The sequence below is a fragment of the Vulpes vulpes genome, chromosome 4 (genome assembly GCF_048418805.1).
Source record: "Vulpes vulpes isolate BD-2025 chromosome 4, VulVul3, whole genome shotgun sequence".
NCBI classification, from domain to species: Eukaryota; Metazoa; Chordata; class Mammalia; order Carnivora; family Canidae; genus Vulpes; species Vulpes vulpes.
Window position 1 is genome coordinate 27,432,021 of NC_132783.1, and position 27,261 is coordinate 27,459,281.

A 27,261-nucleotide genomic window follows, 5' to 3' on the forward strand; every position below is an offset into this window, starting at 1 on the left:
TACAGAAAAACCTGCGGTAATGTTTTATTTTTAAAGTATCTATCTATCTATCTATCTATCTATCTATCTATCTATCTATCTGTCTATCTATCTATCTATCTATTTAGAGCTGCAGGAGTGCGGGGATGGGTAGAGGGAGAAAGAGAACCTCAAGCAGGATCCTCACTGAGTGCAGAGCCCAAGGTGAGCCTTCTCAATGTCACAACACTGAGATCATAACCTGAGCCAAAATCAAGAGTCTGATGCTTAACTAACTGAGCCACCCACACGCCCCTGCAGATATGTTTTACAATCACCACAACTTACCTTACTTCTAAGTTCATCTCTTATCACTCTCTGCCTTGCTCACAAAGCTTCTGCCACTGAGATTTCCTTGAATATATCACCACGTTCACCTCAGGGCCTTTGCAGTTACCATTTCCCTGCTTGCTCAGAATGCATCGCTCCATCACCTTTTCCAGATAATGGTTTAAACTTTCCCAGTGAGGCTTTTCTGGCTATTCAACATTCTATTCCCTTTCCCTGTTTTATTTCCCCCCTCCCCTTTAAATTATTAGCATCTAACACACTTTATATTTTGCTTACTTATTTTCTCCTCCCCTACAAGAATATAAGCTCCATGAGAACAGAGGTTTTATCACCTTGTTCACTGCTGTAAACTCAGTAACTACAGCAGTGCACAAAATTCAGTAATAGTTCAAAAAACATTTCATAAAATGAATAAAGAATTCCTCCAGGGCACCCCGGGTGGCTCAGTGTTTTAGTGCCACCTTCAGTCCACGGCGTGATCCTGGAGACCCAGAATTGAGTCCCACATCAGGCTCCCTGCATGGAGCCTGCTTCTCCCTCTGCCTGTGTCTCTGCCTCTCTCTCTCTCTCTCTGTGTGTGTGTCTCTCATGAATAAATAAAATCTTAAAAGAAAAAAAAAAAGAATTGCTCCAAAATAATGAAAAATGTAACATTTCTAATGTTTCTATACTATTTAGAGTATTTTTAACTGCCCTTACATAAAAGTGAGGGGAAAAAAAACCCATAAACCTGAATAAATCATACTTTAAGAATTCACATTCAAAGCTCTAAGTCACTTGACAATGAACTTTATTTTCAAATAAAGTGGCCAAATATGTCAAACCAAACAATCAAGTAAAGTGAAATTTTTGGCAAAACAATTAATAGTAATTTTCCAGTACTATTAAAAGGTTACCTTTAATGCACAAAATATGCAGGCATCTCCCTGACAAACATGCCCAGTTAGAACCCGCAAGCTTCTTCGAAATATATCCAATTGCCATAAAACCTAAGAAATTATAAGAAAGAAACAATGAAAAAGGAAATACAGTAAAGTGTTTCTCCCTACAATAAAAGATAGATTTGAGTATTTTTTAAATTGCAGAGGGCTAATAACTTCTTTTAATCTCTTGTGCACAATCAGACATATGTAACTACTGAAACTAACAGCAATTATTAAACTGCTATATACATCTAGTGAATATATAAAAGATGGATTTAGAAGATATTCCTATTGATTCACATGTAAAAACTGACAGACATGGAATAAGAAAAAACTAATTCCCCAGTTAAGGATTTTATATGAAGAGGAAACATGGGACACTGAATAGAGGACTTGGCAGTGACATGAAAGAGGAAGTGATTATAATACTTGGAACAGACTGAACTTTAGGAAGGAAATATAATTGGAGTTGAAAGCCAGGGTGTATCAAATAAGGGTCAGTAGGTAACAGCCAGAAAAAGTGAGCAGAGGCCTGTGGTCTCTGTATATTGAATGACAAAGCGCCCAGCTGTGTGGTAACAGAGGGACAGTATGGTAAAAAGCATCAGTTAAGGAATAATACGAATGTATTTGCTGCAATTATTATCCATTCATCATTCGGTGCTGAAAGACAAAAACAACACCGTAATGGTTTAAATAAATCAGTCCAGTATTTAAAATCATTCTAAAAAAATTTGAAAACTATACAGTGGGGATAATTTTGCCTGGCTCATGGCATTCTTATAAGGATTAAATAACATGTATTAATATATAAAGTGCTTAGAGGAGTGCCCAGTACATAACTGGCATGCATGCAATGAATGCCAGCTGCTATTTGTTGCTGTAATTACTACTATAAGGAACAGATCTCCAAGCTTCCCTATATCTTTCCATCATTTCCTAAATAATATAACTTAGAAAATCCATTCGTGTTGTCTCATTTCTCCCAAATAGAAACAAAGATTAAGAAAAACAAATAATTTTAATACATTTCCTATATTTTCAATTACTCAATAATTGAAAATGGCCTCAATAACTAAAGGCCATTTCAGAATTTCCCTTTGACAGTTTTTTTTTTCTTAAAGATCACAAATAATTCAGTGTTTTTGCAAAGCACTTGAAAATGTTTAATAATTTTCTTGTAAAGCGCACACCTCTGATCATAACATAAAATACACGACATTGGAATTCATTCATCTGTCAAGATGAAGACCAGGACAGCACAAACTTGGAAAGTAGGCTTAATAATACAACATCTGAAGGCAGGCTGCCTGGGTATTAATTCTGGATTTACTAATTACCACCTCTTGGGCTGACTTCAGCAAATATTTTCTGAAACTCAATTTTCTTATCAGTAAAATGAAGATAAAAGCAGTACCTACCTCTTAGAATTGTTTTAAGAATTGGAGTACAGAGAACATATAGTGTTCAGGAAATACCAACACAAGTAAGAACACAATAAATATTAGTTATTAAAGATTATGACTTTGCTTTTAACTTAGAGAATTTAAAACCACACCATATGTCATAACTACTCAATTGTAGTTATGTCATCAGATAAAATCCTAAAATATTCAGCCAAAAGAGAATACCCTCCACAATGTTTATAAGACTAATGAAGTAACTCTTTCAAATATAACTGGAATGTTTTCTGGATTAGCAAAATGTTTAAGTTACACTAGATCCAAACTACAGAAAAAATATTTTATGTGACTTCTCTATACATAATTCAGTATAATCATTTAACCCCTATTTAAAAAAAATCTGTATCAAAAGTTATTCTAATTGTAGTTAACCCTTATCCTACTTCATTTTAAAATGTTGATTATAAACAACCAATAGGTAAACAAAGAAATCTTGCTATTTGCAACAACATGGAAGGAACTGGAAGGCATAATGCTAAGTGAAATAAGTCAAAGAAAAATAAATACCATTATGATTTCACTTATGTATGGAATTTAGGAAACAAATGAACAAACAAGGAAAAAAAGAATCCAACTAAACAAGAGACTCTTGAAGAGTTTGGGGATGGGATTAAGAGTACACTTATCTTGATGAGCACTGAGAAATGTAGAGAACTGTTGAATCACTCATAGTACATCTGAAACTAAACACTGCATATTATTTACACTTGAATAATAAAAAGACTGGGGTAGGGTTGAGGAGAAGTGCTTAGAAATGTGAAGGGGGTAAAAAAAAAAAAAAAAAACCCTAGGACAAATGAAAATGGAAACACAACTTTTTGAAATCTATGGGAAATCTATGGGATACAACAAAAGTAGTTCTAAGAAAGAAGTTCATGGCAATACAGGCTCTACCTCAAGAAATAAGAAAAGTCCAAATAAATTAACTTTACATGCAAAGACTCTAGAAAAAGAGCAAAGCCCAAAGTTAGTAGAAGGAAGGAAATAAAAAAGATCAGTGTAGAAATAAATGAGAGACTTAAAAGGGAAAATTAGAAGAGACCAATGAAATTAAAAGCTGGTTCTTTGAGAAGATAAAAATCAATAAACCTCTCACCAGACTCATCACGAAAAAAAGAGAAGACCCAAATAAACAAAATCAGAAATGCAGGAGAAGTTACATCTGACACCACAGAAATACAAAGGACCGTTAAGAGACTACTATAGATGATAATAGGCCAACGAACTGAAAAACCTAGAAGGAACAGATAAATTCCTAAAAAAACACAACCTTCTAAGACCAAACCACAAAGAAATAGGAAATCTGAACAGAATGATTACAAGTAATGAAATTGAATCAGTCACTTAAAAATTCCCTCAAACAAAAGTCCAGGATCAGATAGTTTCATGGTGAATTCTACTAATCACTAGAAGAGTTGGTTGGGGTGGCTGGCTGACTCAATTGTTGGGCATCTGCCTTCAGCTCAGGTTGTGATCCTGGGGTCCTGGGATTGAGCCCTGTGTCAGGCACCCTGCTCAGTGGGGAGCCTGCTTCTACCTCTTCCTCTGCCCCTCCCCCGTACTCATTCTTTCTCACTCTCTCAAATTTTTAAAATCTTACAAAAAAAAAAAAAAAAGAGTTGGTAATTATCCTTTTCAAATTATTCCAAAAAACTAAAGAGGAAGAAATACTTCCAAACTCATATATTACCAATATTGCCAATATTACCCTGGTATTAAAACTAGACAAAGATGAAGGAAGGAAGGAAGGAAGGAAGGAAGGAAGGAAGGAAGGAAAGGGGGGGGAGGGAGGGAGGGAGGGAAAAGAGGGAGAGAGAATATAATAGGCCAATATCACCAATGAACATAAATACAAAAGTCCTCAACAAAATATTAGCAAATGAAATTCAACAGTACATGAAGAGGATCATATGCCATTATCAAGTGAGATTTATTCTAGGGATGCAAAGATGGTTCAACATCTATAAATCAATCAATGTATTACACATTAAAAACCAGAATAATCATATAATCATCTTTATACAGAAACAGCATTTGATAAAAATTCAACATCATTTATGATAAAAACTCCCAACAAAATGAGTATAAAAGAAACATACCTCAATACAATAAAGGTCATATATGACAAACCCATAGTGAATATCATACTCAACAGTGAAAAGCTGAAAGCTTTTCCTCTAAGATCAGGAACAAGACAAAAACACCCACTCTCATCACAGCTATTCAAGAAGTCCTAGCCACAGCAATTAGGCAAGAAAAAGAAATGAGGCATCCAAATTGAAAAGAAGTAAAACTGTCACTATTTGCAGATGACATGATACTATATATAGAAAACCCTAAAGACTCCACCAAAAAACTATTAAGTCACAGAATACAAAATTAACATAAAGAAATTAGTTGTGTTTCTACAAACTAATAATGAGCCATCAGAAAGAGAAATTAAGAAAACAATCCTATTTATAATTACATCAAAAAGAATAAAATACCTAGGAATAAATTTAACAAAGGAGATTTAAGACCTGTACAGGCATACTTCTGATATATTGCAAGTTCAATTCCAGGCCATCACACTAAAGCTAATACTGCAATTAGCCAGTCAAACTTTTTAGTTTCCCAGTGCATATACATAAGCTATGTTTATACTATATTGTTGTTCGTTAAACATGCAAGAGCTGTATGACTAAAACACAACATACATACCTTAATTTAAAAATATTTAATTGCTAAAAATGTTAACCATTATCTGAGCTTTCAGAGTTGTAATCATTTTGTTGGAAGAAGATCCTGCCTTGATGTTGATGGCTGATCAACTGATCAGGGTAGTGGTTGTAGAAAGCTGGATGGCTGTCACAATTTCTTAAAATAAGACAATAATGAAGTTTGATTCACTCTTCTTTTCATCAGCTATTTTTATATAGCATGCAATGTTTGGTAGAATTTTACTCATGGAACTTTCAAAATTGGACTCAATCCTCTTAAACTCTGCAACTGCTTTATTAACTAAGTTTATTGTAATATTCTAAATCCTTTGTTGTCATTTCATCAATGTACACAGCATCTTCACAAAGTTAGATTCCATCTCAAGAAACCACTTTCTTTGCTCATTCATAAGATATTCTTACCCATTACAGTTTTATCATGAGATTGCAGCAATTCAATCACATTCTCAGGCTCTATTTCTAATTCTAGTTCTCTTACTTTTTCCACCATATCTGTAGTTACTTCCTCCACTGAAGTCTTAAACCCCTCAAAGTCATCCATGAACCTTAGAAGTAACTTCTTCCAAACTCCTATGAATGTTGATATTTTGACCTTTTTCCATGAAGCCTAAATATTTCAGTAACATCTAGATTCACATTCTTCAAGAACATTTTCAATTTACTTTGCCCAGATCCATCAGAGAAATCACTACCTATGGAACCTATAGCCTTATGAAAACTATAGCTTTATGAAATTTCTTAAATAGTAAGACTTAAAAGTAAAATTACTCCTTGATCTATGAGCTGCAGAATGGACATTGTGTTAGCAGGCATAAAAACAACATTACTTGCATTGTCCATTTCTATCAGAGCTCTTGGGTGACCAGGTACATTGTCAATCAACAGTAATATTTTGAGAGGATTTTTTTTTTTCTAAACAGTAAATTTCATCAGCAGGATGATTCAGTAAACCATGTTGTAAACAGTGTGCTGCTATCCAGGCCTTGTTGTTCCATTTATAGAGCATGAGCAGAGTAGATTTAGCTTAATTTTTAAGGGCTCTAGAAATTTCAAAATGGCAAATAAGTATTGGCTTCAATTTAAAGTCACCACCTACATTATCTCATAACAAGAGAGCCAGCCTGTCCTTTGAAGCTTTGAAGCCAGGCATTGACTTCTCCTCTCTAGCTATGAAAGCCCTAGATGGTATCTTCTTTCAATCGAAGGCTGTTTTGTCTACACTGAAAATCTATTGCTTAGTGTCAGTCACCTTCATGAATTATCCTAGCTAGATCTTCTGGATGGCTTGCTGCAGCTTCTACATCAGCACTTGCTGCTTTGCCTTGCACTTTCTGTTACAGAGATGGCTTCTTTCCTTAAATCTCATGAACCAATCTCTGCTAACTTTGAACTTCTCTTCTGCAGATTCCTTACCTCTCTCAGCATTCATAGAATTGAAGAGAGTTCAGGCTTTTCTCTGAATTAGGCTTTGACTTAAGGGAATGTTATGGCTGTTTTGATCTTCTATCCAGATGAGTAATACTTTTTCCATATCAGCAAAAGGCTGTTTCACTTTCTTATCATTTGTGTTTTCACTGGAGTAGCACTTTTAATTTCCTTCAAGATATTTTTCTTTGTATTCACAACTTGGCTAACTGTTTGGCACAAGAGGCCTCACTTTCAGCCTATCTTGACTTTTGATATGCCTTACTTACTAAGCTTAATCATTTCTAGCTTTTGCTTTAAAGTGAGAGGACATGAAGTGCCTGGGTAGCTGAGTTGGTTGGGTATCCAACTCTTGATTTTGCCTCAGTTCATGGTCTCAGGGTTGTAAGATCAAGCCACACAGAGGCCAAGTTAGGCTCTGTGCTCAGCACAGAGTCTGCTTCAGATTCTTATCCTTTCTCTCTCCCCCCATTCATGCTCATAAACACTCTCTCAGTAATAAAAAAATAAAATATTTTTAAAAACATAAATTAATAAGTAAGAGGACATGAACTCTTCCTTTCACTTGAACACTTATAGGGCACTGTAGGGTTACTAACTGGCCTATTTCAATGTTGTTATGTCTCAGAGAATAGAGAGGCCTAAGGAGAGGGAGAGAGATGGGGGAACAACTGGTCAATTGGAGCAGTTAGAACACATACATTTATGAATTAAGTCTGCCATCATATATAGGTGTAGTTTGTGGTGCCCCAAAACAATTACAATAGTAACATCAAGATCAGCAGTCACAGACCACCATCACAAATATAGTACCAATAACAAAGTTTGAAATATTGCAAGAATTACAAAAATGTGACAAAACCACACAAAGTGAGCAAATGCTATTAGAAAAACAGTGACATGTTTGACAAAGAGTTGCCACAAACCATTAAAATGTAAAAAAAAAATACAAAAAAAAAATACAGTATCTGCAAAGTGTAATAAAGTGAAGCACAATAAAACGAAGTCTGACTGTACTCTAAAAGCTGTAAAGCATTGTTTAAAGAAATAAAAAATGACACAAATAGATATTTCACGGATTGGAAGAGTATTAAAATATTCATACTACCCAAAGTAATCTACAGATTCAATGCAATGCCTATCAAAATAGCATTGACACTTTTCACAGAACAAATAATCCCAAAATTTGTATAGCACCACAAAAGATCTTGAACAGCCAAAATAATCTTGAGAAAGAAGAAGATGGCTGGAGGTATCATGCCTCCTGATTTCAAAATACACTACAAAGCTAAAGTAATCAAAATAGTATGGTATTGTCAGAAAAACAGATACATAAGTCAATGGAACAGAATAGAGAGCCCAGAAATAAACCCATGCTTATATGGTCAATTCATGTATGACAAAGGAAGCCAAGACTATATAATGGAGAAAATACAGTCTCTTCAATAAATGGTGTTGGGAAAACTGGACAGCTATGTGTGAAAGAATGAAACTGAACCACATTTACGTGACACACAAAAATAACTTCAAAATGGATTAGAGACTTGAATATAAAACCTGAAACCATAAAATTCCTAGAAGAAAAGAAACAGAGTATGCTCTCTCACATCAGTCTTAGTAACAGTAATATTTTTTTGGACCAGTCTCTTCAGGTAAGGGCAAAAAAGCTTTAAAAAAGGGGGGGGGGGGGATTACATTAAAGTAAAAGCTTTTACACAGCAAAGGAAACCATCAACAAAACAAAAAGGCAACCTATTTGATGGGGGAAGATATTTGCAACTCACACACCAATAAGGGGTTGTTATCCAAAATATATAAAGAACTTATAGAATTTAATATCAACATCAACAACCAACAACCTAATTTAAAAAATGGGCAGAGGACTTGAATAGACATTTTTCCAAAGAAGACAAACAGATAGATAGCCAACAGACACATGAAAATATGTTCAAGAGGGAAATGCAAATCAAAACCACAATAAGATATCACTTCACACCTACCAGATTGCCTATTATTAAAAAAAAAGACAAGAAATAACAAGGGTTGGTAAGGATGTAGATTAAAGGGAACCTTCATGCACTGTTGTTGGGAATGTAAATTAGTGCAGCTACTATTCAAAACAGTGCACTTTAATGATGTCCACTTTTAGTAATTTCTTACTAGATATATTCTATAATTTATTTCTCAGCAGTTTTTAAAACTATTCAATCAAATTGCATAATAATATTTATAGTCCGCATTTTATAAAATGAAGTCAGGCCTTTTTTTTTTTTGTCAGGCCTTTTCTAACAGAAAATCTATATTTGAATAGTTGTTTGTTAGTGAAGACTGGCTTTGCAAATTTGTTTTTATGGCAGACACTTTAACATCTGGGCCAGCAGATCTCCTGAGTTGAAGAGAGAGAAGTGGAAGTTCGGGGATGCCAAAGCAGCTAGAGTTGGCAGGGAGGAGTGCTGCTCCTAAGGAGAGAGCTACACAAAGAGTGAACATCACATCTCTCCAAAAGGTCCCTCTCGAGTATTCAGGCAAATACTGTGAGGAAATTACCTGAGGCTGGTCCCAAAATTAGAGGGAATAGTGCCAAGAGCTCATACCTGCGGGACTGTGCCTGCTCCTAAGAGCCAATGTAAAATGCTTCATAATTCACAGAGCACTGGCTAAAGAAGGGTCTTACTCTGGAGTAGACAAATTAATCTTGGAAGAAACACAACTCTGGGACTGTCTAACAAAGCTTAAAAGTAAAGTGATCAAACTGTTTCCAAATAAAGCAACCCTATCCCCAGAACAAAGTTAAAGAATATTTCTAGGAATATAAAAATATCCACTGTCCAGTAAGATAAAACTCAAAACCATCTGACATCCAATAAAAAATCACGAGGCATTAAAAGAAACAAGAAAATATATCCCAAATTAGGAAAAAAATCATTTAAAACTCAGAATTTGTAGAACGACAGACTTAGTAGACAAGACAATTAGAGCAATCATTAGAACTGTATTTTATGTTCAAAATTCCATAGAAGAGTCCAAACATGTTAAGTATAGACTTGAAAGAGATTTCTTAAAGACCCAGATCAAACTTCTAGAGGTTAAAATTACAATGTCTGAAATTAAAATACACTGGATGGGATTAACAGCAGATTAGACATTGCAAAGGAAAAGATTAATGAAGTTGAAAACACAGTAATAGGAACCATACAAAATGAAATGGAGGGAAAGAAAAAAAGACTGAAAATGAAAATTAAGAGAGCATCAGTGAGCTGGAGGACAACCTCAGGCAACCAACTTTATATAACTGCAGTCCCTCAAAGGAGGCAAGAAACAGAAAAATTTGAAGAAAGAATGGCCAAAGACTTTCCAAATTTGATTAAAATTATAAACCCCACAGTTCTAAGATGCTCAATAAACCCAAACACAGAAAAAGATGAAGAAAACTATGTTAAGGCACATCAATATCAAATTGCTTTACAGTAATGAAAAGGGGAATTCTTAAAAGGACCCAAAGAAAAAGGACACGTTACACACAGAAGTACAAAGAATGACAACAATTTTTCATTAGAAATAATGCAAGCTAAGACAAAAGGACCAGATTCGTTAAAGTACTGAACAAGTAAAACTACCAACTTAGACTTCTTTAATGAATAAAAATATCTTTCAAAAACAAAAGTGAAACAGATTTTTTCCAGAAACACAAAAGCTGAAAGAATTCACCAACAGACCTGATGTACAAGAAATGTTAAAAGAGGTCCTTGAAGGAGAATAAGTGATACCAGATGGAATGCTGAGTCTACACAAAGGAGTGGTGAACAGCAGAAATGATCATAACTATGTAGAAGAACATAAATAACCTTCATGGTAAAGATCAATGGAATGTTCATTTAACATTTAATTTATGGAATATATTTAATATTCCATATATTCATATATTTAATCATTGGAATATTTCTTCATTTTCCTTACCAAGTAAGTGTCCTTCTTTACTCAGAATTTTCTGTTAAAACATTCTTTCCATCTCACTAACTACACACAGTATTTGGGAAGCCAAAGAGACAGAAATAGAGGGAAATATATAAATGTAAAAAAAGAACTGGAAAAGGGTTAATAGAAAAAGATTTAAAGTGATAAAGCCCTTTCTCACAGCCTGATTTAAACAAAAGCATTTAATTCTAAGTCTTTTGGTATACAGTATTTCCCTAAATCCAATGCTATTCAATAAATATTTGTTTGCAATTCTCATAGCACTTAATGCCAGTAGGATCTTTTGGCCAGGGTAGAACAGTGACCACCATTTAAGGGTCTCAATGTGTATTATTAGAATGCTGCCCTAATACCAATTAGATCTCTTTCCCTGAGTGCCTTATAGAACTTTCAAATTTGACATCTGACAGAGGACAATTGAGAAAACAAATCTGAGTCAGCTGTCTGAGCACCTGATGCATTCTAGGTATGTTAACTTATCATATGAGTTAATTAACCAATATTTCTCTTTCTACTCTGTTTTCAGAAGGGGGGGAAACCAGTGGAAAATGTATAAGTGATTTATTTTAAATAAATTCTTTTAAGGTATAATCTATGGTCAATAGAATAACACTCCACTATTCTAAATCTTCCTCCTCTTTAGTACTATAAAGTCAATGGTCAGAAAGATACAGGATCCCACAAAATCTGGAACTACTGAATAAAGACTACATCTTACATAAGAAAGGATATTTATCTAAAGAAGAAAAGCAGGTTAGTACATACTTGTTAATTAAAAGAATTTCAACAAGGACTGAAGCAAAATGGATTAATCTTCAATTCCACTAAAACAGTGGTGTCCAAATTATGATTCCAGAGAATCAATTTAAGGCCATAGTGGATGCAGGCTGAAGAGAGTTTGAGTCCTGAGAATTAAAACTGCATTCTTATTTCAACCCAAGCCCTCTATGGGGATTAAAAAAAAAAAAAAAAGGAGGGTGGGGGGAGGAAAGGAAGATGAGCTCATTCAAAAAAATTACTTTAGAAACATAATTTTAATTTACTAAGTAAACATTTTAAGTCAAAAGATATTTTTATATCACAGTAATACATTATTCTGTTGCAAAAATCATTCCCATTTATATTAAATAAATATCTAATCCTATTTATAATTAAAAAAACAAAATTCCAAGTCAATATATTTTTGATACCATTAAAAGTGATATTAAAAAGTCATTCCAGGCAATAATAACTTTATTCTTACAATATAAGAAACATTAAACAAAGGACTTCCTGAAAAGCATTTTTGTAAATTTAACAAGAAATTATGGTCTCACCTGTACAGCACTATTAAGAAAGCAGCTGTTTTGTCCTGGTTCATTTAACAAGCCTTTGGTAGGGGCTAGGGATAGCATACTTCCAGGTTGATAAACTTTTCCAAGATTGCCACTAGGTTTCCGTAAAAATTTTACCCATGCCATTTTCAAGAAAATTTGTTTACATCAAAGCTACGAATTATATATTTATGTGATATTTCTGATGATAAAAGGGATGATGTCTTGAAGTGTCCACTTAAATTCACTGCAGTCAATTACAGTAACATAAGTTTCCAAGTCCATATCCTTCCTGATGGTATAAATTTCTGACGACTTTGTCAAGCAAAAATGGGGTAAACATCCCAGTTCTAAAAAAGGAAGCTATTATAAACAGGAATTTAAAGATTTTTATATGTATTAAATTTTATAAGAGAGTTGTATATTTACGGTAAAAAAATATTTTTTTTAAATTGCTAAAAATAATGTTGATGAAGAAATAATTTTCCTTAAAACACAAGCCATTTGTTTGATGGTTTAAAAAACAGATGATAAAAAAGATGTTGAGTTCGCATCTGGCATGATTCCTTTGGTCATTGTTTTCCTTATGTTTTTTTAGTAAGAAAGAAGACTCTCTTTCATAGGTGAAGTTATCAAAGGTGACTCCATATTTCTTATCAATGTGACCTCAAAGCAAATCTACAAGAAAGAAAACAAATGTTTAGATAAAAGTAAAGGCTAATCAAGAATGGCTGAACAAAATTCCTACTTTATGAACACAAATATTGAATATGTAATCACAAAAGGATTATAACTAATAATGTTCTAAAATATAAAGATAAAAGCAATATTCTTCATTAAAATTTTTAAAAATACCAATGTACATCAATCGCTACCTACTTCAAAATTTCAGTGGCCATTGGTTTCATAAGGAAAATATTCTAGAGAAAACTGTAAATTAGATCTCAGGTAGTATTTTCAAAAGTACCAACTTTGTTGTCAACACTAAATTGCTTTGTTTATTAAAACAAATACATGTACAGAGACTCTATGTTGTTGCCTGTCTTACACAGAATCATGGTATTTTTCAAAAAAACTGTAGATTTTACATAAATTGGTATATATTAAAATTCAGAAGAAACCATATATTGGTAAACAAATACTAGTGAGCTAAAGTACATTTCTACATCAATCACAAATGCATGCTCCTGACGAAAAGGACTTTAAACTTCATTAAAAGCAAGTATTACTAACAAAGTCTTGTTTAACCAATTAAATTTCTTTCCTATGTTCATTCACTCAACAAACATTTACTGAGCCAGGTACTGTGCCAGATCCTGGACTAATTTAATGAGGAAAGGCAGACATTAATATAATGAATAACAAATTGTAACTTGTACTAGAAGAGTTATGTGCTGAGTGCTAACAGAAAAATAATGCAAGGAAAGAGGATGGGAAATGCATATAATGTGAGAGAGTTTGCACTTTTAAATAAGATAGTCATGGAAAGTCTAATTGATCAGGTTACCTCTGCATAAACATTTGAAGGAGGCAAAGATGCCACCTGGGAGAAGACATTTCTAAGAGAGGGAATAGCATGCTTGGCATGTTGGAAAAATAGTAATCAGTCCAATATGGTAGGAGAAATATAAACAAAGAAAAGAAGATAAAAAGGAAGGATGGGAAACAGATCTGTCAGGTACTGAAAATCCCGTGTAAGGACTTTGGCTTTAAATTCTTTTAAAGTCAGTGAGTTTCATTTTCACAGCACAAAAAGACAGAATGGCATAGATCAGTTCAATACCATTTGTCAAATACCCACTAAAACAGGAAAGCACTAGGAATAAAGAAGCATCTTATCTAAAGAATTAAAGTCAAGGCTTGTTTCCAGCCCCACATATTAATTAGCTCATCACTTATTACTTGTTTGGTCTTAGATAAATCCTTGTCCTCTCTGATGTATAGCTTCTTTATCTATAAAATGGGGACAACAGTATTAGTCTGGATTAAAATAGGTTAAATGTTTCAAAAATTCTAAAACACTATACGATGTTAAACGTTTTCTTTTTAACTGTAAGTTGCAACCTTCTCTAAAGTGATCTGAATGATCTCCAAATCTTACATACAAATTAAATTTTTAACAAATGCATAATTTTACAACATTAAGGGAGCTCTATATTGGTAGTAATTTTTTTTTTAAAGATTTTATTTATCCATGAGAGACACAGAGAGCGAGGCAGAGACATAATGCAGAGGGAAAAGCAGGCTCCCTGGGGAGCCTGATGCGGGACTTGATCCCAGGAATCCAGGATCACGACCTAAGCCAAAGGCAGATGCTCAACCAGTGTGCCACCCAGGCATCCCGTAAATTCGTATTTTTAATGAAAGAATCCTTTTGGGATGCCTGGGTGGCTCAGTGGTTGAGCGTCTGCCTTTGGCTTGGGTGGTGATCCCAGGCTCCTAGAATCAAGTCCCACATCAGACTCCCCACAGGAGCCTGCTTCTCTCCCTCTGCTATGTCTCTGCCTCTCTCTCTGTGTCTCTTATGAATAAATAATTTTTTTTAAAAAAAGAATCCTTTTGAGATGATATTCTTTCATCATTTACTAGGCACCAGGTTTATACCATGAACTGTCCTAAGGTAAATAAAACAATCCCTACCTTTACTGAGCTTAGTTTGGTGAAGAGCAAAACACGAACCAGTAATTTAAAAATACTGCAGCTTGCATTCTTGTGCAAGATGTCAAACTAGTATATGCTCCTGGTTCCCTATCTCCAGCCCAAGTCTGGAGATTACACAAAAGCAACAGGTAGCCTAATGAGAAGCAGGGAGAAAGGACACCAAAAATAACTGGTTTCTAAAGTGGGAGGGAAACAGTAGCTAAGAAATAGAGAGGGCCAAGTGTTACAGACTGGAAAAGTCTTTCTGGTTCAAGATCTTTTCCATTCCTCACATTTCTCTGGGCAGAGAATTCTCACCCCACACAATGCAACAAAATAGGAAAGTTCAGCTACCACCTATTGCCTTCTGGAGGGTAAGGGAGATTATAACAGTAGAAAAGCACTAGAGCACAGCCCACAGTCAGTTTGAGAAATGGTAACAAGTGTGGGTACCTGCAAGGCCCCTGTGTGTTCTGCACTCACCCTTACTTCACAAATAGAACAGAGAACAGTACAATCTGGAGAAGATCATGCCACTAGGCACAGCAACAGAAAGTTCTTTTTGGAACTAATTCTCAAGCTGTATCATTCTAATAGCCCTTCTATTTAACATCCCACCTCTACTCACTGAAATCATCCGAAGAAACACAAATAAGAGCCTTGTGTTTTCACCCTTCTCATGTAAGTATTACTAGTTTGTAACTTGGTACTTCAGGTAAAAGAGAACCAGATACTTGAAGAGGACCAGCATTGTGAAAGGCAGGCACAAACTGAACACTATAACACGAAAAACAGAGTGAACAGACCAAAGGAAATAGATTTGAAATAATAAATATCCACGAATTGAATATGACAATTAAAAAAAATTACCAAAGTTTTGTAAAAAGAATGAGTTAACTAGCAAAATGAATAGAAGTGAAAACCATATTAATGAGAAGTAAGTTCAGGTCCTACAAAGCACTAAAAACTGAATAAAGAAATATAAAGAAATAGAATATATAAACATTCTGAAAAAGCTAAGAGGCATGGATGAAATCCATACTATCTAAAAGGATTCCCAGAAAGATAAAGTAAATTGGGTTAATACCTTCAGAAATGACTAAGACTTTTCCAGAATTAAAGACCAAAAAAACTCAGAGAAACAAAGAAAATAGACAACTCAAAAAATCCAAACATGATATGGGGAAGAAAGCAGGATGAAAATTATGAAGTTTTAAACCGAAAAGAGAAAGAGAAAAAAGAGATTTTCAAGCCATTTATAGGCAAACAGGAAAAAAAAATAAACTAAACTTTTTTAAAACTAATATAACAGATAAAATCTTCACAAGCCTGATTAAGGAAAGAAATGAAAACAGGTATATAAACACTAAAGAGATAGATAAATGAGAAATAACCAGAGATACATAAGCAACCAAAAGAACTGTAATAGAGTATCACATAAGTCTTATGGCAAGGACTTTTAAAATCTAAAGGAATAGGTAATTTCCCAGCAAAACACATATTAACAAAATTAATCCAAGAAAAAAATGGAAAACATTTTTACAAACTAGAATAACGTGTAAACAAAAGTTCTCCCATTGAAAAAGGCATCTAGATCAGATGGATTCAAAGTTCAATTTTATTTAAACATTAAAGAATTGTTAATTCTAATGTTATACTATTGCAGACCACAGAGAATATACAAAATTTCCCAAATCATTTCATGAAGCCAACACAACCTTAATATCAAAACTATATAAACCTCAGACTAATGTGACTTGGATATAAAACTTATAAATAAAGCACTAGCAAACATAATCTATCAGTGTCAAAAGAATAATGTACACTATTCAAAAGAATAATAATCAAGGAGGCTTTATTCCAGGAATGCAAATGTGATTCTATATTTATTCTTTCAATAAATATTTGGGAGGTTATGCAGAAAAGAGCTAAGACAGCAAAGTTCCTAACAGCCAAAAGGTGGAAACAACCTAAATGTTCATCAACTAATGAATGGATAAACGATATGTGGTGTAAGTGTGTATGTGTGCATACATATTCATACAATGGAATATTATTCAGCTGTAAAGAGAAATGAAGTACTTTCACATGCTACAATATGGATGAACATTGAAAACATTTTGCTAAGTGAAAGAAGCCAATCAGGAAGGACCATGTGTTACAATTCCATGCATTCAAAATATCCAGAACAGAGAAATCTACAGAGACAGCCCGTAGATTAGTGGTTGCTTACACTGGACAAGTGGGGCTATAGAGATAAGAAAGGAAGAATGAGAGCTAAAGGGTACAAAGATTCTTTCTGAGGTGATGAAAATGTTCTAAAATTGTGGTGACGGGTTGACCTTCCTGTAAATATACTGGAAACGAAACTGTACTCTTTCAATGAGTGAATTGTGTGACATGTGAATTATATTTCAATAGAGCTACTTAAGAAAAAAAAAACACAATATAGCAGCTCAAAGATTGCTATCCTTAGAAAAGCCTGCTCACAAGGTTTTAGGCTTTTGGAATTTAAATTTTTGGGAGGATTCCCACTACAAAAACAAGTGAGAGTTGGTCACTGTGCCTAAACTGTGCAAACAATGTGGTTTATCCTGAACACCTGCTTTCCTTCTGGAAGTCCGGAATTCTGATAACAAATGAGGAAGAGGATAACTATGTGAACCACTTCGCAATAAAAACTCTACCACTGAGTCTCTAAACAGCTTTCTGGTAGATGACATTTTACATATGTCACCACAATTTGTTGCTGGAGGAACTCATGTGTCTCATGTGACTCCACTGGAAGAAAATTATGAAAAACTTGTGCCTGATTTTCACCAGATTTCATCCCATGATCCTTTTCCATTTGCTGATTTTGCTTTATTTCCTTTCGCTGTAATTTAAAAAAAGCATAGCAGTAAGTACAACTACATGTCGAGGCCTCGTAATTCTACAAAATAAGCAAACCTGGGAATGCCAGAGACCTTGGAGACCTCAACACAGGGGTATAATCAAAATAATTAAGAGGCACTTTGTTTCTTTCAATCAGCTGGCAAAAACTTAAAAGAAACAGTCTTGGTAGAGATAAATGGAAAGAGCTACTTTCCCTTATTGCTGACTAATTAAAAAATGTAATTATACTATAATACCCTTGTAGCACTATTATATCAACCTAGCAACAACTAAAATTAAAAATAAACACTTTAATATAAAATCTGAGAATCTATGCCTTCTCCCCAAAAAGCACTACCTTATTGAGATATATATAGTTGGTCAGTGCAATAAATAAGAAACAAAATGAATGTCCGGGGGATCCCTGGGTGGCTCAGCAATTTGGCACCTGCCTTCGGCCCAGGGCACGGTCCTGGAGTCCCGGGATCAAGTCCCGCGTCCGGCTCCCTGCATGGAGCCTGCCTCCCCTCTGAGTCTCTGCCTCTCTGTGTGTCTCTCATGAATACATAAATAAAATCTTTAATAAAATAAAAATTGTTAAAAAATAAAAAATAAAAAAATAAAAATTGTTTACAAAACGAATGTCCATAAATAGGGACATAATTATATAACAGGTGTTTTGAATGACAAAGGCAAAATACAGAAACGTACTATCATCCTATTTTGGTAAAATAATATATGCAAAAATATATATGCTTCGTATGAACATCTGAGCAAGAAGGAACGTGTAGGGATCCCTGGGTGGCGCAGCGGTTTAGCGCCTGCCTTTGGCTCAGGGCGCGATCCTGGAGACCCGGGATGGAATCCCACGTTGGGCTCCCGGTGCATGGAGCCTGCTTCTTCCTCTGCCTATGTCTCTGCCTCTCTCTCTCTCTCTCTCTCTCTCTCTGTGTGTGTGTGACTATCGTAAATAAATAAAAATTAAAAAAAAAAAACTTAAAAAAAAGAAGGAATGTGTATACATCTTATTAAAATGGGGATGGACAGCCAAGCTTGAAAATAAAAGTGAAAAAAAAAAGCATGTACTAAAAAACCTGTAGTATGTATATTATAGTTATATTTATGCATTATGTGTATATACACACAAAAATAAAATTAAAATGATATACCAGAAACATATACACCAAAAGAAATTTGATGTAGCAATTTTAGGGTCAGATAAAATTGAACAAAAATGTAACTGATCTCTATATGTTGATTTTGTATCCTGCAACTTATTGAATTCAAGTATTAGTTCTAAGTTTTAGGTAGAGTCTCTGGGTTTTCCACATATATGTCATCTGCGAATAACCATAGTTTTACTTCTTCCTTTCCTATTTGGATGCCATTTATTTCTTTTTCTTAACTAGTTGCACTGTTCCAGTGCTATATCAAATAGATATGGTGAGAGTGGGCACCTTTTTTTTTTTTCTGATCCTAGACGAAAGACTTTTGACTTTTCACAGCTGAGAATAATGTTAGCTGTGGGCTTGTCATATATTGCTTTTATTATACTGAGACATATTCCCTATGTATCAATTTTGCTGAGAATTTTCATATTGAAAAGATGTTGAATTTTGTTAAATGCTTTTTCTGCATCTTATCTTTCCTGCTCTTAATGTGGTTTATGACTTTTACTGATTTGCAAATGTTCAACCATCCTTGCATGCCAGGTATAAATCCAACTTGATGATGGTATGTGATACTTTCAGTGTGCTACTGAATTTGGTTTGCTAATATTTTGTTGGGAATTTTTCCTTCTATATTCATAAGGAATATTGGCCTGTATTTTCTAATAGTATCCTTATTTATCTTTGGTATCAGGGTAAAGTTGGCCTCATAAAATGAGTTTGGAAGTATTCCCTTCTCTTCATTTGAAAAGTGAATATTAAACTATAAAACAAGTTGAATTGTGTACACCAAAGTCCTAACCTCCAGAGTCTGTGAACATTTGGAAATAGGGCTTTTGCAGATGTAATTGGGTTAAGATGAGGTCATCAGGGTGGGCCCTAATCCAATAAGACTAGCAGTTATTATTAAAAGAGAAACACACAGAGAATATACTGTTTAATGACAGTCAGGGATTGGAGCAATACAGCTACAAGTCAGGGAACAGCAAGGATTGACAGCAACCACCAGAAACTAGAAAAGGGACAAAAGACTTCTTCTCAGAGCCCTTAAAAGAAACAAACTCTGCCAAACCTTGATTTTGGACTTCTAAGCCTCCAGAGCTATGGGAGAATAAAATTCTATTGTTTTATGCCATCCAGCTGGTTGTACTTTGTTATAGCAGCCCTAGAAAACTAATATAATAGCTGAAAAAGCCACAAGACTCTTTTGCTCTTTTACATTTATTGGGTTTTGATTACAAAATAGAATATTATATAGATTTCTAAAACAACATAGAAGTACTGCATAAATAAAATTAGAAATACCCATAATCCTACAGAAGTATAGAACTGCTGCTAATAAAGCTATGGAAACTATTCTGGCCTGGCCATCAAATTGTAATGTAAAATTTCATTTTACACTAATAAGAAATACAGCAACTCAAGGATATACTGAAGACTTTTTACAGATATACTACAACTGTTCATCTAGCTAGTAAAAGTACTTAAGGTTGAATTTTCAATAACTAGATAGAAAGGTAAAGATGCATAGCAAGTTGAAGCAATTAAAAATCTAATTTATTACAGAAATACCTTCACTTTTATAAGATGAAGGATTAAAGGAGATATAATTGAAGAATAGATGTCCTTTGATGTACAAAACCACTGTCAGTCTGCAATTGGAGGTACTAGAGAAAAGTATACCAGAAAATTTATAAAACAAAGACAGGAAATGAGGTTAAAGTAGTAAGAATACACTGTACCACCACCAACAAAACCAGCAAATTTTAAGTAATCTCCAATGTTCTTCATTTTTTTTGCTTTATTTCTTTTTGTTCAAAAAAGAAACATGTTTTGTCTTCTGGTTTTTACCTACTCATTAGTTTCCAGTGGTAACTAATGAGAGAAAGATATGAGTTCATGTATATCCAGAATATAGAGCATGAACATTAAAAACAATGGGTTTTAACAATCTGTTCTGAGATACATCTCCTGAAAAGAATTATGCCAAAGCATGCATAATCTAACATTTCTTTGCCTTAACAAAGCGCAAAAGTGAATTATAGCTTTATCTATACCTTCCTTCCCCATCTCAGTTGATGGTAACTTTGTCTTTCCAGTTGCTCAGAACAAGTATCTTGGCATGATGTCCGACTCTTCTTTCTCACATATTTCTATTAGAATGTGACCAATTCTCATCATCTCCACTTCTATGCTCATCTTACTCATCTTCAAATCTTACCTAGATTGCTAGAATAGCCTAATTACCTCCTAGCTTCTACCCTTACCCTTCAAAATCTATCTTTAGGAATAGACAAAGAAGTCCTTTAAAATTAAATCATAATGTCATACCTCTCCCTATAACCTTTCAATGGGTTTTTATTACATTCATATTAAAGCCCAAAAAGTCTTTATAATGGTCTCCAAGGCCCTGTACTGCTTGCTAAAGTAAAAATAATTTTCTTCTATACTCTCACAGCACTTGAGACTAGACGGGTTTTTCCACAACAAGCCATTCTCCAATTCTCAGTCAATACCAACAGGGTACCCTGTCCTACTATATAACTCAGTTTTGACACTATCTAATTGAAGGTAGTGTCAGAACCCAAGTCAAGGGCTAATTCCCACAAAACCATCCCTCCCACTTTAGACACTGATCACATGTCCCAATTATCACTTGTACTTCTGGTCAATTGCCTATAATTTGGGGGTTCCCACAACCTTCTCCATGGATGATTAATTGGTTGATTTGTTAGCATGGCTCACAGAACTCAGCTTACTGACTAGACTTCAGGTTTATTTTTAAAAAATACTCAGAAACAGCCAGATGGAAGAGATGCATAGGCAAAGTATGTGGGAAGGGCCATGGAGTGTCCATGCCCCCTCCAGACATAGTGATTAGCTCAATCTCCACCAGACTCACCTCCCTGGAGGTGAAGGAAGGTGGGAAAGCTGAAAGCTCCATTTCTCTAATCACACAGTTGGTTCCCCTGGCAACCAGCCCCCATCCTCAGGCTATCCAGGAGCTCCTAACCACAGTCATTAGCACGCAAAAAACCATCACTTCCAGAAATGTTCCTAGGGTTTTAGGAGCTATACGGCAAGAAATGGGGCCAGAGGGATGCCTGGGTGGCTCAGTGGTTAAGCGTCAGCCTTAGGCTCAGGACATGATCCAGGAGTCTCAGGATCGAGTCCCACATTGGGCTCCCTGCATGGAGCCTGCTTCTCCCTCTGCCTATGTCTCTCTGCCTCTCTTTCTCTGTGTTTCTCATGAATAAATAAATAAAATCTTAAAAAAAAAAAAAAAAAAAGAAAAGAAATGGCCAGAGAGCAAATATAAGTCTCTTACTATGTCACACCTGCCCATCCCCTCACCTCCATCTCTAACTACTTTGCCTTTACTTTTTCTATTGCTGTTGAATCAGACTCCTTATTTCTGAATATGCCATGCAAACACCTGCTTTAAAGCCCTTACTCTGGCTATTCATCTGCGGGGAATACACTTCTCCTTGATGCACACATGGCTTCTCCCTGGCTCCACCCTCATGATTGCTTTGTTCAAAATCACTTTCTAAATGAGGTCTAACTTGCAATCCATCACAACCTCCACTCCACACTCCCAATCTCCATTACCCTGCTTGACCTTTTCTTTTCTCCTTGGCATTCATCATCATCTTATATGCTACATAATTGACTTATTAGGATTATTATTATTTTGTCTCCCAAACACCTTAGGATGTAAAGTGAATTCCAGGCACATAAACGAGTGCACAATACACAGTAAGTACTCATTAAATATTTAGTGAAGGGGATGCCTGGGTGGCTCAGCATCTGAGCATCTGCCTTCAGCCCAGGGCGTGATCCTGGAGTCCCAGGATCGAGTCTACATCAGGATCCCTGCATGAAGCCTGCTTTTCTCTCTGCCTATATCTTTGTCTCTCTTTGTGTGTGTCTCTCATGAATAAATAAATAAAATCTTAAAAAAATATATTTAGTGAAGGAAGCTCAGGAAATAAAGTGAAACCTTAACCAACAAACCAGTGTTCCTAACAAAAATGACCTAGGCAATCAGAGTTCAGGATAATTTCCCACCATCTGGCAGCTAGGTCAAGGTCAAGACTATTGATGAAGAGGTAAGATTATTTCAGGCCTATACAGCATACTATACAGGAGGAAAAAATCTTAGGGTTAAAAGAGTCTGCTTGCCTAAAAACAGGGAAGGTCACCATGAGAGGGGGAGTTTATTACACAGGCTAAGAAGTCTAGAAGAAGCCAAGGCATAAAGCATCTAGTGGACAAAAAATGCCCTGATAGGTTCTTGACAAAGACAGAATCTATGGTCTGATTCTAATCTCATGTGCCCCACAATTACTTATTCCATCTGATAAAACTTCCAGTAGCAGAGAACATTACTCAACTATTCAATCATTAAAATCCTATCAGTTACATAATCTATAATTACATAAAAGTTTCATAGTTATAAGTATCATAAACGTTGTATGTAACACCTAATAAATGCCCAAAACATAGTAGCATTCATAAATGTAAGCTAATTATGATAGCAACAACACTATCTTTGAGGTAAAATTATTTTTAATAATATAAACAAACATTTGAATAGAAAGTAAAAGCTGTATCATGATATTTTATACCTCATTTTGCTATCTTTCCCCATTTCCTTAAACTGATTTATCAATCCTGACTATAGTCTTAGTTAGGTCAGATATATTGTACAATAAAGTAACCAATTTCTAAATTTTAATATGTAAGTCATTCTTAGTAGAAAATAAGTGATTTCATTTACAGAGCTACTTTAAGAAAACATGAAAAATTCTAATTTATAAGAAAATGTTTGGGAATGCTTCATTTTACAAGTGGATTCATCACAGTATTATTTTAAGCATTCATTTATAAACTTTTGGACTAGAGAAGGAGAAACTGAGTTAAAACGTTAGAAGGCAATGTATCAAAAATAAATGGAAAGTAACTGATATAACAATGTAAACAACAGAGATTTAATTTTTAAAAATTCAACCTATGTACAACTTTTCAGAAAATAACTATAAACTTCCTTAACGACAGTTTTAATTCATAAATAACATAATCCATCGAGCTATAAAAAATAGCTAGAGTACCCAAAATGTATCTGAATATTGCTCTCATCCAGTCTCTGGGTCCCCTAGAAAGCTCCTCTGCCTGCCTACCATCCTTTGTGCTGTCGATATGGTACTTTCCTTACACTTAGATGACGGTACATGTACCATAATCTCCACATTCCCTTATTCTTTCTTCCTGCTACAGCAACACAGTATAGATCTTCCTATGATACAGATCAAAGAACAGTGGCAACACAAAGTAATAATCTGTCTTTTGATGGATTAGAAAAATACAGGTGTAGCATGGGTGACTGGGAAATAGGAAGAGGAGAAGCAGCTTCTTGCAAAGGCAAGGGTACAAGAAAAAAAAAAAGACTCTTTTATCTTTGGAAACTCAGTTCAGTTGGGGGAAAACTGGGAACAGCCAGAGATAAGGCTCAGATAAGGAAGAACTCAAATTTTTTACTAATGTCTTATTAATTTTTGAATCTCTAGTGTCTAGCATAACAATAGATCAATAAATGTTCATTGAATAAATTTGCTAAATCAGAAAATCACAAAAAGTAAAAAGGTTTCCAAATTTCAAAGGAACAGTATTTCTTCAAACTGACTTTTGCAGGTCAGTATTTACAAAATAGAAGTAAACAGAAGTTACATTTACAAAATGTATTCAAAAATATCAAACTGATTCAAGACTACAACTCAGATAACTGAAATGATAGCTAAGAGACTGAAATATGGTTTACGTTGCATAATATTTTATTTTCTGATGAATTACAAATATGAATATATGCAGCAACTTATCTGAAGTGACTTATCAAAAACAAAAATTCTTCAACCAGATGCAATGGTGTGAAGCATTCTTCTGAATGTCAGAGACACTTTTGGTGGCTCTTCTAGTGAGGCCTATGGGCTCCTCAGACTGATGTTTGTAAATGCATAAAATAAAATTCATAGGATTGAAAGAAAGAAAAAATCATAAGATCACAAAGAAAACCAATTATATTAAAATTCAGTTCTAATCACAGACCACAGCTCTAATCATGGACCCTGCTTTAAGAACTCCTGATAGAAGATATGGGTTAACTTAGAAAAGCAAAGACTAGACACTTCTTCCCTAGTCTCTCTCTATATATATAATATTCCCATTATCTTAAAAGAAACTCATAATAACTTGCCAAGATTAGGATATCATATAAAATTATTTAAAATTTAAATAACCTTTGGAAACTTTATCTGTGGTAGAACAGGTTGCATTCATTTCTTGTTGCCACTATGTGCATCTTTTGTAACACAAAAATTTCTAAAATCCTTACATCTGTATAAAATTAGTAACAACATATTAATGCTTCATTTGTATCATCACTAATCTCTAGCTAGTTCTCCAAAGATGACATAAATTAGTACACTTCTCTTAATCCAAGAACTCATGAGAACCAGTAGGCTAGATTGACAATCTTTTGGATCCTAGCAGACCTAACACACTCTGGATTCAAAATACTTTTTTTTTTTTTTTTTTAATATTTATTTACTTATTCATGAGAGACACAGAGAGAGAGAGGCAGAGACATAGACAGAGGGAGAAGCAGACTCCTCACAGGGAGTCTGATGTGGGACTTGATCCCGGGATCCGGAGATCATGCCCCAAGCCAAAGGCAGACGCTCAACGGCTGAGCCACCTGGGAATCCCTCAAAATACTTTCAGATGCACTACATAAACGACCTTGTGGTAGACTGTCTTTGAGGTTTATAATTAAGAAACACCTTATAGTTGAAGCTGTCAAATAACAAGATCTGCTAAGTATTGTTATAAGTAAACGTCTTGGTAGGTTAGCTTAATCTACCACTTTATGGATTTCAAACACACTTTTGGAAAATTGTAGGGTAAAGCAAGCAACATCCTCCCTAGCATCATAAGTGAGTGAGTTCGTTTCAACAGAAAAAATAACTCTGATTTTGACTTTTTAATGTGTACATCATCCTAAAATAAATCAGAATTTTCATTTTTTAAGGAATAGAACTAGGTGGAATAAGGTACCCCCTCACATTAAAATAGCTATCTTTTTTTTAAAAAAAACACGTTTTGTATCTTCTAGAGAAAATAATATTAATGAAGTGACTATTAGTGCCAATTTCTATGAACACTACACATTTATAAAAAGGTTTTAAATTGATAGAGAAAAAGGTCTGTTCTTGGTCACTTATTTTTACACTGTAGGAAAAAATACACATAGTAACCACCAATGGGTTTAATTTATGAACAAATTCAAATAAATCATTTTCATGGTTTATTACCACTAATCATGAACGTAGGCAAATTGTTTAAGAAGCTCATTTTAAGAGTCTCTAAAATGTAAAACAAAAACAAAAACTGTATTTTTTCCAGACTATAATTAACTCTTACCTACAGTGAGTGTGTCTATTTGGAATTCTTAGGACAACGGCGGATAAATCACAAATTACTTTTGCAAAATAAGTTTTGTTCTTTAATTTCTCTTCCACAGGATGGAGGAGCCTAGGCCATCAGCAGGGAACTGAAAATAGAAAACTAAACTAACAAGCAAGTATCTCAGTTTAGCCAAAAGTACATTCGATCAGAATTTTGTGTTAGCGCTCGCTACTCCTTTTAAATACTGAGAACGATGCTTTTCTTTAAAGAACAGAATTAAAAGCGAATCTGAGTCTAATCACCCAGAACTTCCCAAGTTCAAAACATCCTTCACAAGCAGCCTTGAAAATCCTTTTATATATATATATATATACACACATATATATATTTTTCCCCCAGATAAGGAAACATTTTGGCATACTCTACTAACAAATAAAGCCTTGCAGTACATTTTGCAAGCATTAATCAGACTTCTGCATTGATACAGAAAACCCTGTAGCAGGATAACAAAACCTCAGAACATGCTCGGATTGCAGGCTTCAGAAAGCCTCCCCAGCACACCTGTACAAGTACTTCCTGTTACCAACGATGTTTAAAAGTAGTTTGATAAACGTCCCATAAGTCGCCGTTTAGAAGCTAAACATTAACTTTGTAAATTACAACTACCACCCAGAAACCACCAGCCCAAAGATTCTCACGAATCCAGTCCTCTCTCTTCTCCCCCCAGGAGCGCCACATAACCATCCGGACCCCTTTCAAAAGCTGCAGCTCGGGCGAGGCAGTGGCTGCTCCGCAGGTGACCGGCAGGGGCCAAGCCAAAGTAATATGCATAACCCCAACGCGCTAAGCGACCCAGCAGCCGGACTCCGGGTTCTGCTCGAGCAGCCGTCAGACACGCCTGCAAGGAACCGCCACGACCCGGTAAACACGGCACCTCCTCCCGCCTCCCGCACGCCTCCAGCCCGGCCGCGGGCATCTCCTCCGGG

At 34.9% G+C, this 27,261-nt stretch overlaps 1 protein-coding gene across 3 annotated transcripts in view; it reads right to left on the reverse strand.

The window, feature by feature from the left end:
* The window catches only part of USP53 (ubiquitin specific peptidase 53), a 63,954-nt gene that overhangs the window by 36,047 nt on the left and 646 nt on the right, over positions 1-27,261 (reverse strand). Inside the window, exons 2-4 of one of the 3 annotated variants that reach the window (XM_072755347.1) lie at positions 12,132-12,806; positions 5,396-5,551; positions 1,206-1,298 (exon numbers count right to left, since the gene is read on the reverse strand). Coding sequence is in view for 2 of the 3 variants with exons in the window: in XM_026013452.2 (XP_025869237.2) it covers positions 1,206-1,298; positions 12,132-12,275 (237 nt within the window). In the remaining variant the exon portion in view is untranslated. Of the gene's footprint in view, positions 1-1,205; positions 1,299-5,395; positions 5,552-12,131; positions 12,807-26,290; positions 26,421-27,261 lie in introns of all 3 variants that reach the window. The other 2 variants (XM_026013452.2, XM_026013451.2) reach the window with 2 other exon arrangements.